At 47.2% G+C, this 15,150-nt stretch overlaps 1 gene segment (V, D, J or C); it reads left to right on the plus strand.

Annotated features, from left to right (window-relative positions):
* The first annotated feature begins 2,010 nt into the window (after positions 1-2,010).
* LOC144676524 (Ig heavy chain C region, membrane-bound form-like) lies at positions 2,011-14,184 on the plus strand. The segment is given in 7 exon segments: positions 2,011-2,176; positions 7,547-7,864; positions 8,065-8,376; positions 8,996-9,304; positions 10,021-10,350; positions 13,444-13,571; positions 13,700-14,184. Coding segments are annotated over 7 exon segments (1,572 nt in total).
* The last annotated feature ends 966 nt before the right edge of the window (positions 14,185-15,150 follow it).

Consider the following 15,150-nt stretch of genomic DNA (forward strand, 5'->3'; position numbering starts at 1 on the left):
AGTGTGGGCTTTAATCCATATCTTAACTTGTCCTGTTCCTTACCTGAGAGTCTTTTCCCCGCAGAGGTCAAACAAACTGAATCAGCATCGAACTGTGGGTTCTCTAGCCAGATCTGTGAAAATTAGTTGTTCCATTGCTCGGCACATTAATTGTTTTTAACAATATTTCTGGAGAGAACATGTATAAATTTTAATGAATTAATTATGTTTAAGCATTCTGAGTATCAGAAAATCATTGAATGTGAGTGACCTGAACTTGAGCACAATTTCAGAACAAACAGAATCAGGGAGTGACAGTGAGGCTCCAGAGAGCAGCGCCTGTTCTGATCTGATCAGAGGCTGCGAGTTATTTAAACGATTGAAATGGACAATGACCAGGCTCCCGCTCCCAACAACCAGCCGCGGGGGATCTGGGGAAAAGGAGCCGCCATCAAAAACTGAGTCATTGGATTGCCGCCTGCAGGGGGAGGAATGAATGACAGAAATGAAAGCATGAGAGGACATTCGGCCCTTCGATCCTGCCCTCCATTCAGTAAGATCATGGCTGATCTCCCTCGACTCACTCAGTCTCTTTACCACACACCCTCACTCGCTCACTCTCTGTCACACAGGCTGTTTCTCACACACCTGCACACACTCACTAAAACGCACTCTCTCTGATAGACACAAACTCTCTTTCTCTGTCACACACACACAGACACACACACACTCTCTCTCTCATTCTCCCTCTCACACACAAACTCTCTTTAACACGCACACACCCTGGCTCTCACACATTGCCTCACTCTTTCACACACACTCACACAGATACTCACATTCTCTCAGACACATACACTCTCTCAACTACACACACTCTCACACACGTGCACGCTATCTCTCTCACACACATGCACTCTTTCTCACACATGCACTCTCACACACTCATTCTCTCTCTCCCTTCTCACACACACACACACAAGCACAAGCCCTCTCTTTTACGTACACCCTCTCTCCCACACACATTCACACTCTCACACATGCACACACTCTCCATTCTCTCTCTCACTCACACACAGACACATAACACTCTCTGACACACACACACCTTCATTCTCTCTCTCACGCACACACACAAACACAAACACATTCTCTCTCTCACACACACTGTTTCTCTCACACATGCACTCTCTCTCTCTCTCACACACACCACACTCTCACACACACACACACTCTCTCTCTGACACACACACTGGCTCTCTCTCACACACCACACTCTCACACACACACACACACTCTCTCTCTGACACACACACTGGCTCTCTCTCACACACATTTCTCTGTCAGACACTCTCACACTTATACTCCCTATGACACACACATAAAAACACACTCTCCCTCTCACACACACTCTCTCTCTCTCATTCTCTCTCTCTCTCTCACACACACACACACTCTTTCTCTCCCACACACACATTCTCTATCTCACATACTCTCACACGTATACACCCTATCTCACTCACACACACACACACACTGTCTGTCTCTTTCTCTGTCTCTCTGTCTCAAAAACACATACACTTCCACTCTCTCTTTCTCACGCACACACACACATTCTCACACACAAAAGTGGGTTGAAAATACGAACTGTAGAATTAAAATCCGTGAAGCTGCAGGCATGTTTATTGTTCCATTTCTGAGGACCTGTTGTGTAAAATGAAATTACACAGGTGACATGACTATATATGTGGAGAATTTCCAAGTGTTGAACCAAACACAAAGAAACAAGGAAAAGTGAGGGATGTGGCGGAGACCACGGCCACCTGGATCCACAATACTGGTGCACACTTGGTGCAAGATGCCTGCACGGCCAATCCTGGTTTTGCTGTAACTGTCTCCTCCAGCCCCCTCAGTCTGCCTATTCGCGCACTGACATGGGTTTCTCAAAGAAAGGCATCGGCATTAAAGCAGCTGGCCAGCGATCTACACTGCTGCCTGACTTTACACAGCCGGTGTTACTGAAAGCTGATCAATATGCAGAATCGGGACAGGATCGATGGACAGGAAGAGGAGGAGGTGGAGGTGGTGGAGCCGAATGGAGGAGCCCCCAGCTCGGCTGTGGACAACAGGCAACGGAAAGCTGAGCTGGAGCGGAAAATCATCCAGAGAAACATCGCCTTGATGAGCCTGCAGCACCTGGGCACCCTCACTACCCACAATCACTCACCCTCACTCACCCTCACTCAATCTCACTCCCTCCCTCACCTGCCCTCCCTCACCCGCCCTCGCTCACCCACCCTCGCTCACCCGCCCTCACTCACTCACCCTCACTCACTCACCTTCACTCACCCTCATTGACTCACCATCAATTACTCACTAACCTTCACTCACTCACCCTCACTTACCCTCACTCACTCATCACTCACTCACGCACCCTCACCCTCATTCACTCATCATCAATTACTCACTCACCCTCACTCACTCACCCTCACTCGCTCACTCTCAGTCACTCACTCGCTCTCACTCACCCTTACCCACCCAGCCTCATTCAAACTCACTCACCCACCCACACTCACTGACCCTCACTCACCCACCCTCACTCACCCTCACTCGGGGGTACTCACTCACCCTCATTCACTCACCACCAATTATACACTCACCCTCACTCACTCACCTTCATCACTCACCCTCACTCACTCAACCTCACTCGCCCATCCTTACTCATCCACCCTCACTGATCCTCAAACTCACTCACCCACCCATCCTCACTCATCTACCTTCACTCACACTAAATAACCCATCCACCCACCCTCACACACCCACTCACCCACACTCACATCCCCACCCTCACATAAGTACCAACCCTCACTCACCTACCCTCATTCAATCACCTACCCTCATTCACTCATCCACCCTCACTCACCCACATTCAGACACCCACCCACGCTCACTCACCACTCACCCTCACTCACTCCTTCACTCACCCACGCAACCTCACTCACCCAGCCACCTACCCTCACTCTGTCACTCAGCCACCCTCACTTTGTCAATCATGCACACGCTCACTCACAAGATCACTTATCATAAATCGGTGTGTGGGAGGGCGGGAACAACGGGGAAGAGAGACCTGGAAGCGAGGCCTGAGGCCTAGCAGATCCGGAAAGTGGAGCATGGCCCAAGGGTGCGACGAGCGTCAGTGCAAATGGCAGAGAAGCGGGGTTAAAGCGCAGAGAGCCTGGGGGAAAGGGCAGGGAGGCGGGGGGAAGGGAAGAGAGTCGGGGAAAAGGGCAGTGATCCAGCAGAAGGTACATAGAGATGAGGCAAAGGTCAGCGAGCCGGGGAACGGGCATAGACCCGGGGGAGTAAGTGCAGAGAGCTGGGGGAGAAAGGGCAGAGAGGCGGGAGGGGGAAAGGACAGAGGGGGGAGGGGGAAGGGGCAGAGAGGGAGAAGGGGGCAAGGGCAGAGAGGGGGCAGGGGACAAGGGCAGAGAGATGGAGGGGGGAAAGGGCGGAGAGGCAGAGGGGGAAAGGGCAGAGAGGTGGGAGGGGGAAAGGGCAGAGAGGCGGGAGGGGGAAAGGGCAGAGAGGCGGGAGGGGGAAAGGGCAGAGAGGCCGAGAGGGAAAAGGGCAGAGAGGCAGGAGGGGGAAAAGGGCTGAGAGGCGGGAGGGGGAAAGGGCTGAGAGGCGGAGGGGGAAAGGGCAGAGAGGCGGGAGGGCGACAGGGCAGAGAAGCGGGGTGGGGGAAGGGCAGAGAGGCGGAGGGGGAAAGGGCAGAGAGGCGGGAGGGGGAAAGGGCAGAGAGGCGGGAGGGGGAAAGGGCAGAGAGGCGGGAGGGGGAAAGGGCAGAGAGGCGGGAGGGGGAAAGGGCAGAGAGGCGGGAGGGGGAAAGGGCAGAGAGGCGGGAGGGGGAAAGGGCAGAGAGGCGGGAGGGGGAAAGGGCAGAGAGGCGGGAGAGGGAAAGGGCAGAGAGGCGGGAGAGGGAAAGGGCAGAGCAGCGGGGAGGTTCAGGGCAGAGAAGCGAGGGGCGGGGGAAGGGCAGAGAGATAGCCCGTGGAGTAAATGCAAAGTGCTGGGGGAGAAAGGTCAGCGAGCCGGGGGAAAGGTCACAGAGTCAGGCGAAAGTGCAGAGGGCCTTGGAATAAGTTCAGAGAGCTGGGGGAGAAAGGGCAGAGAGTCGGGAGGGGGGAAAGGGCAGAGAGGCGGAGGGGGGAAAGGGCAGAGAGGCGGAGGGGGGAAAGGGCAGAGAGTCAGAGGGGGGAAAGGGCAGAGAGGCGGGTGGGGGAAAAGGCAGAGAGGCGGGAGGGGGAAAGGGCAGAGAGGCGGGAGGGGTAAAGGGCAGAGAGGCAGGGGGGGAAAGGGCAGAGAGGCGGGAGAGGGAAAGGGCAGAGAGGCGGGAGAGGGAAAGGGCAGAAAGGCGGGAGGGGGAAAGGGCAGAGAGGCGGAGGGGAAAGGGCAGAGAGGCGGTAGGGGGAAAGGGCAGAGAGGCGGGAGAGGGAAAGGGCAGAGAGGCGGGAGAGGGAAAGGGCAGAGAGGTGGGAGGGGGAAAGGGCAGAGAGGCGGGAGGGGGAAAGGGCAGAGAGGCGGTGGGGGAAAGGGCAGAGAGGCGGAGGGGGAAAGGGCAGAGAGGCGGGAGGGCGACAGGGCAGAGAAGCGGGGTGGGGGAAGGGAAGAGAGGCAGGAGGGGGAAAGGGCAGAGAGGAGGGGGGGAAGGATAGAGAGCCGGGCGAAAGTGCAGACAATCTTGGATCAAGTGCAGAGAGCTGGGGGAGAAAGGGCACAGAGGCAGAAGGGGGGATGGGCAGAGAAGCGGGGACAAAGGGCAGAGAGGCGGGAGGGGCAAAGGGCTGAGAGGCGGGGGGAAAGGGCAGAAGGGAGGGGGGAGGGGGCAGAGAGGAGGGAGGGTAAAGGGCAGAGTGGCAGGGTTGGAGCGCGCAGAGAGGCCGGGGGGAAGTGCAGAGAGGCGGGCTATAGCAGGGAGAACCGGGTGAAAGCAGTTGCGAGCCGAGGCCCCAGGCGCCCTGGGCCCCACTCTCTCTATCTCTCTCTCTCTCTTTCTCCCTCATTGTGTCTCCTCCTCCTGAAATCCTTTCTATTCCCGGGGAAAGGCGCTAAGTGCCTGGGACAGAAGGGAGACAATGTCTCTGTGCGCTTCTCCCCGGCTCCCTGCGCCTTTCTCCAGCGGGTGTTCGCTGCCCCTCCAATCACAACCTGTTTGTCTCCCACTTTTACTGCTGATAGGCCCATTAGTCAGCCTATCAGCCGCTAACGGGATAGAAGGCCCGCCTGTGATTGGAGGAGCAGCTCCTTGCAGATATCTTCAACTCCACTTACCCGCCTTACCAGCATTTTGAACAACGGCTCCAAGGTCCATAAAGAGGGGCTTCGGGGGCCACAATCCAGCCACGGGACACGGATGGGACAAGCCCGTAGTAAAGGAAAATAAGGAAATGGTCAGAGAAGTTGCACAAATATTTTGGCCTTAACGAGGTGGTTGCTAAAATAGCGGAGGCATTGGTTTTAATTTTCCAAAATTCCCTAGATTCTGGAAAGGTCTCATCAGATTGGAAAATAGAGAATGAGGCTTTTATATTAATTAAAGGAGGGAAAGGGAAAGCAACAAACTACAGGCCAATGAGCTTAACATCTGTCAGAACAAAAATGCTGGAATCTATTGTTATGGAGTCTATCACGGGTCACTCAGAAAATCCAAATGCAATTATGTGGATCCATCATGGTTTTGTGAAAGGGAAATCATGTTTAGCTTATTTATTTGAGGCCTTTCGAGGAAGCAAAAAGGAACATGAATAAAGGAGAACCTGTGGATGTGCTGTGCTTGTGCTCCCAGAAGGCATTTGACAAAGTGGCACATCAAAGGTTACTACACAAAATATTGGTGTCGGCTGTAACAGTTCAGCAAGGGTAGAAGTTTGGTTAGCTAACAGGAAACAGAGAGTTGGGATAAGTTGTTTATTTCAGGTTGGCAAGATGTGACAAGTGAAGTGCCATAGGGATCAATGATGCAGCCTCAACTATTTAAAATTTATATCAATGACTGAACGAAAGGACTGAATGAATTTGCTAAATTTGCTGATAACACAAAGATAGATAGGAACGTTAATGGTGAAGAGGGGATAAAGGTCAGCAAAGGGACATAGATAGGTTAAGTGAGTGGGCAAAAAAATTAAGATGCCGTAAAATGTGGAAAAATATAAACTTGTCCACTTTGGATTGAAGAATACAAAATCAGCATATTATTGAAAGGGAGAGAGATTGCAGAACCCTGAGGTACAGAGGAATCTGGATCCCTTGGTGCATGAATCACAAAAAGTTATAACACAGGAACAGCAAGTGATGAGGAAGGCAAAGGGAGCGTTGTCATTTATTACAAAGGGAATAGAATATAAAAATAAGAATGTTTTGCTACAGTTTAACAGGGCGTTGATGAGACCCCGTCTGAATTACTGTGTCCAGATTTGGTCTCATTTAAGAAAGGATATAAAAGCATTAGAAGCTCTTCAGAGAATGTTCATATAAATGATACTGAGAGGTGTTGTCGGTTATCTCATGAGGAAAGTTTGGAAAGGCTGGGCCTGTATCCATTGGAGTTTAGAATAATGAGTGCTGATTTTATTGAAACATATAAGATCCTGAGGGAAATTCACAGGGTGGATGCTGAAAGGATGTTTCCCCTTGTGAGAGAGACTAACGATAGGGAACACGGTTTAAAAATAAGAGGTCTCTCATTTCAGACGGAAATGAAGACATTTTATTTCTCTCTCAAAGGTCGTGAAACTTTGGAACTCTCTTGCCCAGAGAGCGATGGAGGAGGAGTCATTAATATTTCCAGGCAGAGGTAGAGAGATTCTTCATTGACAAGGGAGTCAAAGGTTAGCGGAGAATAGGTGGGAATGTGGAGTTAACGCCACAATCAGATCAGCTATGATCGGAGTGATTGGTGGAGGAGACTCGAGAGGCCGAATGGCCTACTCCCGCTACTAATCCGCATGTTCATATGTACATACGATTGGAAAATGTTGTACTTACTGTAACTGCTATTCAGTTTAGAGTTCTGTGGTCATTATATAGGTACCATTACAAAGGTACTTTCGAAGGGTCGTTGCTATTCTTTGTTTTGGGGGGACGTGGAGAGGGGAGGGGGCATCAGCCAATTTGAACAGATCCAATTTCCAAACTGCAATGATATGAATGACGAGACAATTTCTCTATCACCAAGTGCTGTTGATTGAGAAATAAATGGTGGCGAAATAATGGGGGAAATCCTCTGCTCTTCCATTTTAATCCACTGAAAGGTACGTCATTCAGATGACATCAAAATGTTCTATTTTAGTCATGGGATAGAGGCGGGAAAAGAGGTGTGGGTTTCTAAAGAGGGAACCGACAGATGAGGATCACCAAATGATGGAAATAATAAATGATCAAATGTGGATGTGGGTTTTAGTTGGAATATATTAGGATATGTTTAGAGTTATAGTCAAATTTTGAGTTGTTTGGTTACTTAATGATCACAAATCACAGAGTCTAAATTTTTCAATCGGCCATTCTTTCCCAGCGACACCGTCTTCGCCCACTCTCTACAGCCTGGTCTCCTCCTGTCAGCAACACAACCCCGAAGGCTCCGTCACCTATGGCTGTTTGGCGATGGACTACTCCCCAGAAATCACCAGCCTGACCTGGAAGAAAGATGGGCAGCAGATCACCACTGGATTTAAGACTTACCCGTCAGTGAGAAACCAGAAGGGAACCTTCACCCTGAGCAGCCAGTTAACCATCACCGAGTCAGAGGGAGAATGCAGCAAAATCAAGTGTGAGGTTCGACACAGCGGTTCAGACAAGAGCATTGGAATGCAATGTAAGTGTTGGGGAACCTGTGAGAAACAGAAAGGCTGTGATTAACCTGTATAGGGCCTTGGTTATAACACATTTATAGTGCTCTGCATAGATTTGATCCCTGCAAATTCTAGGGTTAGTGTCTATTAACGGAAAAGAACCTATTAAAATGTAGGAATTAATTGTGTCTGTTATCAATTTCTTCTGCAAGAAATGTTTAACCTGTGTTTCTTGAATGTCCTCCTGACATCGTCCCTCCAACTATTCTCCTCACCGTGAGTTCCCGGGAAGAAATCACAACCAACAAATTTGCCACCGCCGTCTGTTCAATCATCGATTTCCGACCAAATCCAATCACCGTGAAGTGGCTGAACAATGGACAACCCATGGATTCAGGAATTGTCACCTCTCCCGCCTTTGAAGTGAACGGGAACTTCTCGGCGACCAGTCGGCTGAAAGTCTCCGCTGGGGAATGGTTCAGCGACGCGGTCTATACCTGTCAGGTCACTCACCAAGGGGTCACCCAAAGTCGAAACGCCACCAAGTGTGAGGGTAAGAAATACAAACCGAGGAAGCAATAGATCATTCTGCTCTCCGATGTTACTCAAATCAGGAATTTATTGGAGTTAGTAGACGGAACAACTTCTAATTTACTATCATGTAGTTATTGTTTAATTCCGATGTAATGGCTGCATTCGGATTGTTCACCATTCAGGATTTTATCACGTGATGTCTCGACATTGACGTCACAGAGTGAGTGAGGTGGACTTGACATTACCTTTACCCTGAGTCAGCTGATCATATTTGGAGAGGCAGAAGGTGTCTGGAACCCTTCACTGGTAACAGCTTCGGGAGAGAGTGTTGGAAAGTGCATCCACCCTATTTATAAAACGGCTTTCAGTACTGCATTCCAGGGCCCAGGAATGGTATATTTGTATTGGGACTGGGACAACATAGATTCACGAGAATGTTACCGGGGCTGAAGGACTTAAATTATGAGAACGATTTACAAAGGCCAAGCTGGTTTTCCATTGTGTAAAGAAAATTAAAGACGATATTTAGAGGTTTATATGTCCAAGGTGATTTATTCTCCTTCAGGGAGTGAAGGCTGAATACTGCTGTCCTGATTCTGAATGTGAAACTTTGGTTGATTTTCATTTCTGTCTCACAGGTGATTCCCACTGCAACGATCCCACAATTACTCTACTGCCACCGCCAATAGAACAGGTCTTACTGGAGGCGACCGTGACCTTAACCTGCATCGTTTCTAATGCTCCTTATGGAGTCCTCGTGTCCTGGAAACAAGAGAAGAAGCCTTTGAAATCAGAGATCGCCGTCCAACCGGGAGAGGATCCCGACAGTGTGGTCAGCAACGTAAACATCTCGACACAAGCCTGGCTGAGTGGGGCTGAGTTCTACTGCGTGGTGAGCCATCAGGATCTGCCGACTCCTTTAAGAAGTTCCATCCACAAGGAACCAGGTGAGCGGTGAGATTGAAGCAATAAGTAGTTCAATGTGTCTATTTCCAGTGTAAGTGTAAGAATAAATATTTACTATTCAGTGTATTTATGGTCTACTCTGATTAGCAATTTCGCCAACTAAACGCTCTGGGCCTGTGGACTTTCAGGGGGAAATTGATAAGTAGATGAATGAACAATGAACTGAAGGCTGTGCCATTGGGTTTAGATGAAGCAAGATGGGAGGAGCCTGGTGCGAAGCTGAAACACCAACACAGACCAGTTGGGCCGAATGGCCTGTTTCTGTGCTGTAAACTTTGAGAAACTTTCTCGTCCAACCCCATAAGTTCTCAGGGAAAAGGATTGTATCCACCTCTGCCCCGAGCTGGAAAACCGGACAGATCCCAAAGATTTTTATTTATTAATTCATGGCATGTGGGCGTCGCTGGCTGGGCCAGCGTTTATTGCCCACCCCTAATTGCCCTTGACAAGGTGGTGTTGAGCTGCCTTCTTGAACCGCTGCAGTCCATGTGATGTAGATACACCCACAGTGCTGTTAGGGAGGGAGTTCCAGGATTTTGATTCAGCTATAGTGAAGGATCGGTGATATATTTCCAAGAAGTGGATAATGAAAGCCCTTAATATTCATCACAAAACACGTTTCTCTCACATCTAACCAGCGGTTTCATTGTCTACGAAATTATCCAGTTTATTGACATTTATTGTACATTTTCTGCAGCTAAAGACCTGCGGGAACCGTCCATGTCTGTCCTCCTGCCCTCGGCAGAAGATGTCTCCGCTCAGAGATTCGTCTCCCTCAGCTGCTTAGTGAGAGGTTTCTCACCCCGAGAGATCTTCGTCAAGTGGACCGTCAATGACAAGCCGGTGAATCCCGGGAACTACAAGAACACCGAGGTGGTGGCGGAGAACGGCAATAGCTCCTTCGTCATGTACAGCCTGTTATCCATTGCAGCGAAGGAGTGGGCCAGCAGCGCTTCTTACTCCTGTGTGGTGGGACATGAAGCGATCCCCTTGAAGATCATCAACAGAACGGTTGATAAATCCAGCGGTAAACCGAGTTTTGTGAACATTTCCCTTGCACTGATGGACACCGTTAATTCATGTCAATGAGAATCTCTCAGTTACATTTCAAACTTCAATAAAAAATAATAAAGTCCTTTTCTCCAATCGTGATTTAAATGCACAGTCATTTAATCAATGTTGTTTTCCACTTTTGCTAATGTTAGAGCTGTTTAGTTAAAATCGGATATTTACAGGGCTCACACCCTAGACTTGTACACCCGGTGCTCCCAGATCAGATACACCCTGGGTTAGAGACAGAATAAAGCTCATTCATTACGGGATTCTGCAAAATAACATCACCAACTCTCCTCCCACTGAGGAGAAATCTGACCATTCCCATTTCTAACAAACAAACACAGCACATTTAGATCTCGGTGTTCCTGCTTCTCTTATTATCCATCCCTTTAAAATAGATGTCAGCTTTAAGCTGCTGCACCACACCCACTGGGAACTGAAGTGGTGTCGCACAGAAACATGTCCCAATAATCCCCCATCAGGGAGAGGGGGAAGAGAAATTGTTAGCCCACTGCACCTCCTCTTCCCCAACAGAGAGAGGTGGAAGGGAAGTTGTTAACCCACTGTACCCCGACTTCGCTAAAAGAGAGTTGGAGGGGAATTTTTTAACCCACTGTACCCCACTTCCCCAACAGAGGGAGGAGAAGGGAAATTGTTAACCCGCTTTACCCCCACTTCCCCAACAGAGAGAGCGGAAGGGGACATTGTTAACCCACTGCACCTCCACTTCCACAACAGCGGGTGGGGGGGAATTGTTTAGCCACTGTACTCCACTTTCCCAACAGAGAGTGGGGAAGGGAAATTGTTAACCCGCTGTACCTCCACTTCCCCAACAGAGAAAACTGAAAGGAAAATTTTAAGCCAATTTTACCTCCACTTGCTAAACAAAAAGATGAGGAAGGTCATTGGTTAACCCGATGTGTCTCCACCTTCTCATCAGAGAGAACCGAAAGGGAAATTGCTTAGACAACCAGACAGAGCAAAACTATTAGCTCACTGGACCCTCACTCACCGAGCAGTGAATCTGGAAGGGAATGGGTCTCTACTCAGTTACCAACAGTCCAAGTCGGCTTCCAGCTTACTGGCCACAGATTTTAAACTCCCATCATGCTTAGGATGTTGTAAAAACATATATTTATGCAACATAATTTGAAGATGTTTTAACACTCTTGTTCCTGTTAAGATTATGCTAAGATTGATTTCCCATAATCCGAATCTAAACTGGTGATTGACTCCTCCCTGGGTTGTTCAAGGTGCTGTCCCTGAATTTTATGAGACAGATGGTTGATTGTTTGCATTCGTTCACCTGATATCACCTTGCATCTCACAGAAAACACGTTTATACACAGAACATTGAAAATATTCACCAAAACTTTCACCATCAAGGTCAGACTCGATCATTGGTACTGGTGAAATTCGGAAAAATAGTAAAAATACACACAGCTGACAAAAATGGACAGACACAAACACGCGTACACACACACATAGGCACAGACACACAGACACAAACACACACAGGTACAGGCAGACACATTTACACCCACACATGCGCAGTCACACAAACACAGGCAGACACACATAGACAAATACAGACACACGTGCACACACACGTGCACACACGTGTGCACAATCACAAACACATGGGTGCAGATGCACAAACATACACAGACACACACGTACATAAAATCACACACATAAGCAAATACACACGCACACAATCACACACATGCAGAAATACACACACAGACACACTCGCTCACACACATACCCACAAACAGATAAAACCAGACAAGCAGACTCATACAAGGACACAAAGCACAAATGTAACTTTTAGCATATGCATTATCACACGTTCACAATGACATAAATACAGACATAACACTATCGTACACATTAAAACAAATGCATGGACACACATTAACACATGCACACATATGAGCAGGCGACACCCAGACACAAAAACACAGAGGAACAGACTAACACATTCACAGACACACATGTAGACACAAACATGAATATACTCATACACACTAGAAAACAAAAAACAAACGTTAGTACATATGAAAACATAAACACACGTTGATACATAGTTCTAAATATCGATCAACACACAAATGCACATGTTAAAAACTCTCTCTCTCTCGCTGTGTTACACCCACACACACATACACACACAGATGCTGTGACACAGACATTAATATGCTGACATATACGTGGAACACAAAAAGAAACATTAACACTCATATTAGCAGGCACACATTAAACAGGTAAACACACATTAACACAGATAGTAATAAGTAAATATGGAAATCAAAACATAAACACACACAATAACACACTCATACATCCACATTGGCAGAAAAACAAAACATACGTTAAGACGCAGACACAAAAATACACAAATCAGCACACATTGGCACATGAACACACATATTAACACATATGCACACCTATGGACACACAAACAAACAGTAATGCAAAGTGCGACATACTCATGCAGACACACACAAAAGCTAAAGCACAACACAAACGCCAGGCGATTGAAGAAAGTATAATTCAAATGTACTTTTTAAAGGGCATATCTTCTGGCGATTGTCTCTATTACCCAATAAACACACTGAAAATATGCTCTTACTGAGAAACTGATTTAAGTTAATGACGCACCAAACATTCCCATCACAAATAAACAAACAAGATGGGAAATCGCATCCGAGATTTTAAAAAGCAACGTTCACAGTTTCCAAATAAGTTGCTCAGTGAATCTCTCCCGATACCCATCATAATATTCTCCAATAATAGATCGTATGAAATTGTTCGAAAATGAACTGATACTGGAGAAATGTTGCCATATTTTCCGACACGGACTGTACAAAGATTGCAAAGGAAGAACAGCTGTGGAGATAGTTACAGAAATGGGTTACTGAGTGTCACGAACTTAATAGTAGATATACATTGAACATTGAATACATTAATAACTTAGGAAAGAGTAAAGGAAATGTTTAAAAAATGATATCCTAGATGAATAAACAATCTTAATTATATCTCCTCGGCTATATCCCTGTAGATTCCACAGATCGCATCTGGACTGAAGACTCTGAGGATGATAACGGCAATATCTGGACAACCGCTTCTACATTCATCATCCTGTTCTTCCTGAGCATTTTCTACAGCGCTGCCGTCACTCTGGCGAAGGTGAGAAGATTCAATCCATTCACACTTCAAACTGACAGGAGCGGTTTGAAAAATCTCTCAATGTTTCATTGATTAAAACTCTAACTAGATCATAAACATCTGCTTCATTATTTCATTCTCTTTTACAGATCAAGTGACCGGTTGAATTTTGGACACCGTAGATTTTCCTCAGCTCTTTATTGAGATCTCTGTATTCCGAATTTAAAATATGTCCTCTCGTTGACTCTAAAAATGAAATACCTTCAGTTTATGTTTCCGAATTTGTAACGGAGACAATCTTGGACGATATTTCCGTTTCTCTGTTTCAAATGTGCGAGATAATTATTATTGCATTGCAATAGCAGCATATAATTTCCCAGTAGTTTGAATTCCCTGTGTAAATAAGTAACTTTTCTCTTTCTTCATTCACAATTATTCCCTTCCCTTTATATTGAGCTCCTGTTTTCTCTTTCTGGTCTCTGTTACAGTTGTACACACAGTTGGCAGCTCAGAGCGAATGTGCTCTGTTCTCAATGTGACTCACAGTCATTATATTCACTTCAGTTAACTTTAAAATAAACTTCCCTGTAAAATGTTCTCTGAAATTGTTAATAAATCATGAATGTGAAACGAACTGACTTTGCTGAACTCCTTTCTCCAAGGCCCATCGACACCGCTCCATTTTCCCTATTACACTGTTTTCCCCCCTTTCCCAGGCAGGTATTTTTAACCAGTCCTGTCTGGGATGTGAAACAAAAACAGCAAATGCTGGAAAAACTCAGCAGGTCTCACAGCATATGTGGAGACAAAAAACAGAGTTAATGTTTCGAGTCCTTCTGACTCTTCTTCAGAACCCAAAGTCCTTCAGTGAAAGAGTCACCGCGCTACCCAGCGACCCATTGGTGTTACTACAGCTTTACCTCTGCCTTTTTATGGCAAACCCCAGAGCAGAATGATTGCACAGCGAGGAGAACCTCGGTGATTTCACTCATACTCAGGCCTGTCACAGTCACATGTCAGGTAATAGTAAACAGCAGGGGTCTGCTTCATCAGATGCCCATACAGGACAGCATATGGAGGACTAAAGTTTCCTTTACACTGTCCCATTAAACACTCACAGTGTCCGTGTAGCAGGGGTTAGATAGGGAGTAAAAGATTTTTTTTCTCTTTATCCTTTCATGAGATGTGGGTGTCGCTGGCAAGGCCACCCAGAACAGCCCGGCTTCCGAGGCCAATTCAGAGGGCAGTTAGGTCACATTGCTGTGGACCTGGAATCACATAACAAAAACAGAATTACCTGGAAAAACTCAGCAGGTCTGGCAGCATCGGTGGAGAAGAAAAGAGTTGACGTTTCGAGTCCACATGACCCTTCAACAGAACTGAGTGTAGTTAGGAGAGGGGTGAAATATAAGCTGGTTTAAGGTGGGGGGCGGGGGGAGAGAAGTTGAGGGTGGGGTGGTTGTAGGGACAAGCAAGCAGTGATAGGAGCAGATAATCAAAAGATGTTACAGACAAAAGGATCAAAGAGGTGTTGAAGGTGGTGATATTATCTAAGAAAAGTGCTAATTAAGAATGGATGGCAGGACACTCAAGGTACAGC

The sequence above is a fragment of the Cetorhinus maximus genome, unplaced genomic scaffold, assembly GCF_964194155.1.
Source record: "Cetorhinus maximus unplaced genomic scaffold, sCetMax3.hap1.1 HAP1_SCAFFOLD_1665, whole genome shotgun sequence".
In the NCBI taxonomy this organism is placed as follows: domain Eukaryota; kingdom Metazoa; phylum Chordata; class Chondrichthyes; order Lamniformes; family Cetorhinidae; genus Cetorhinus; species Cetorhinus maximus.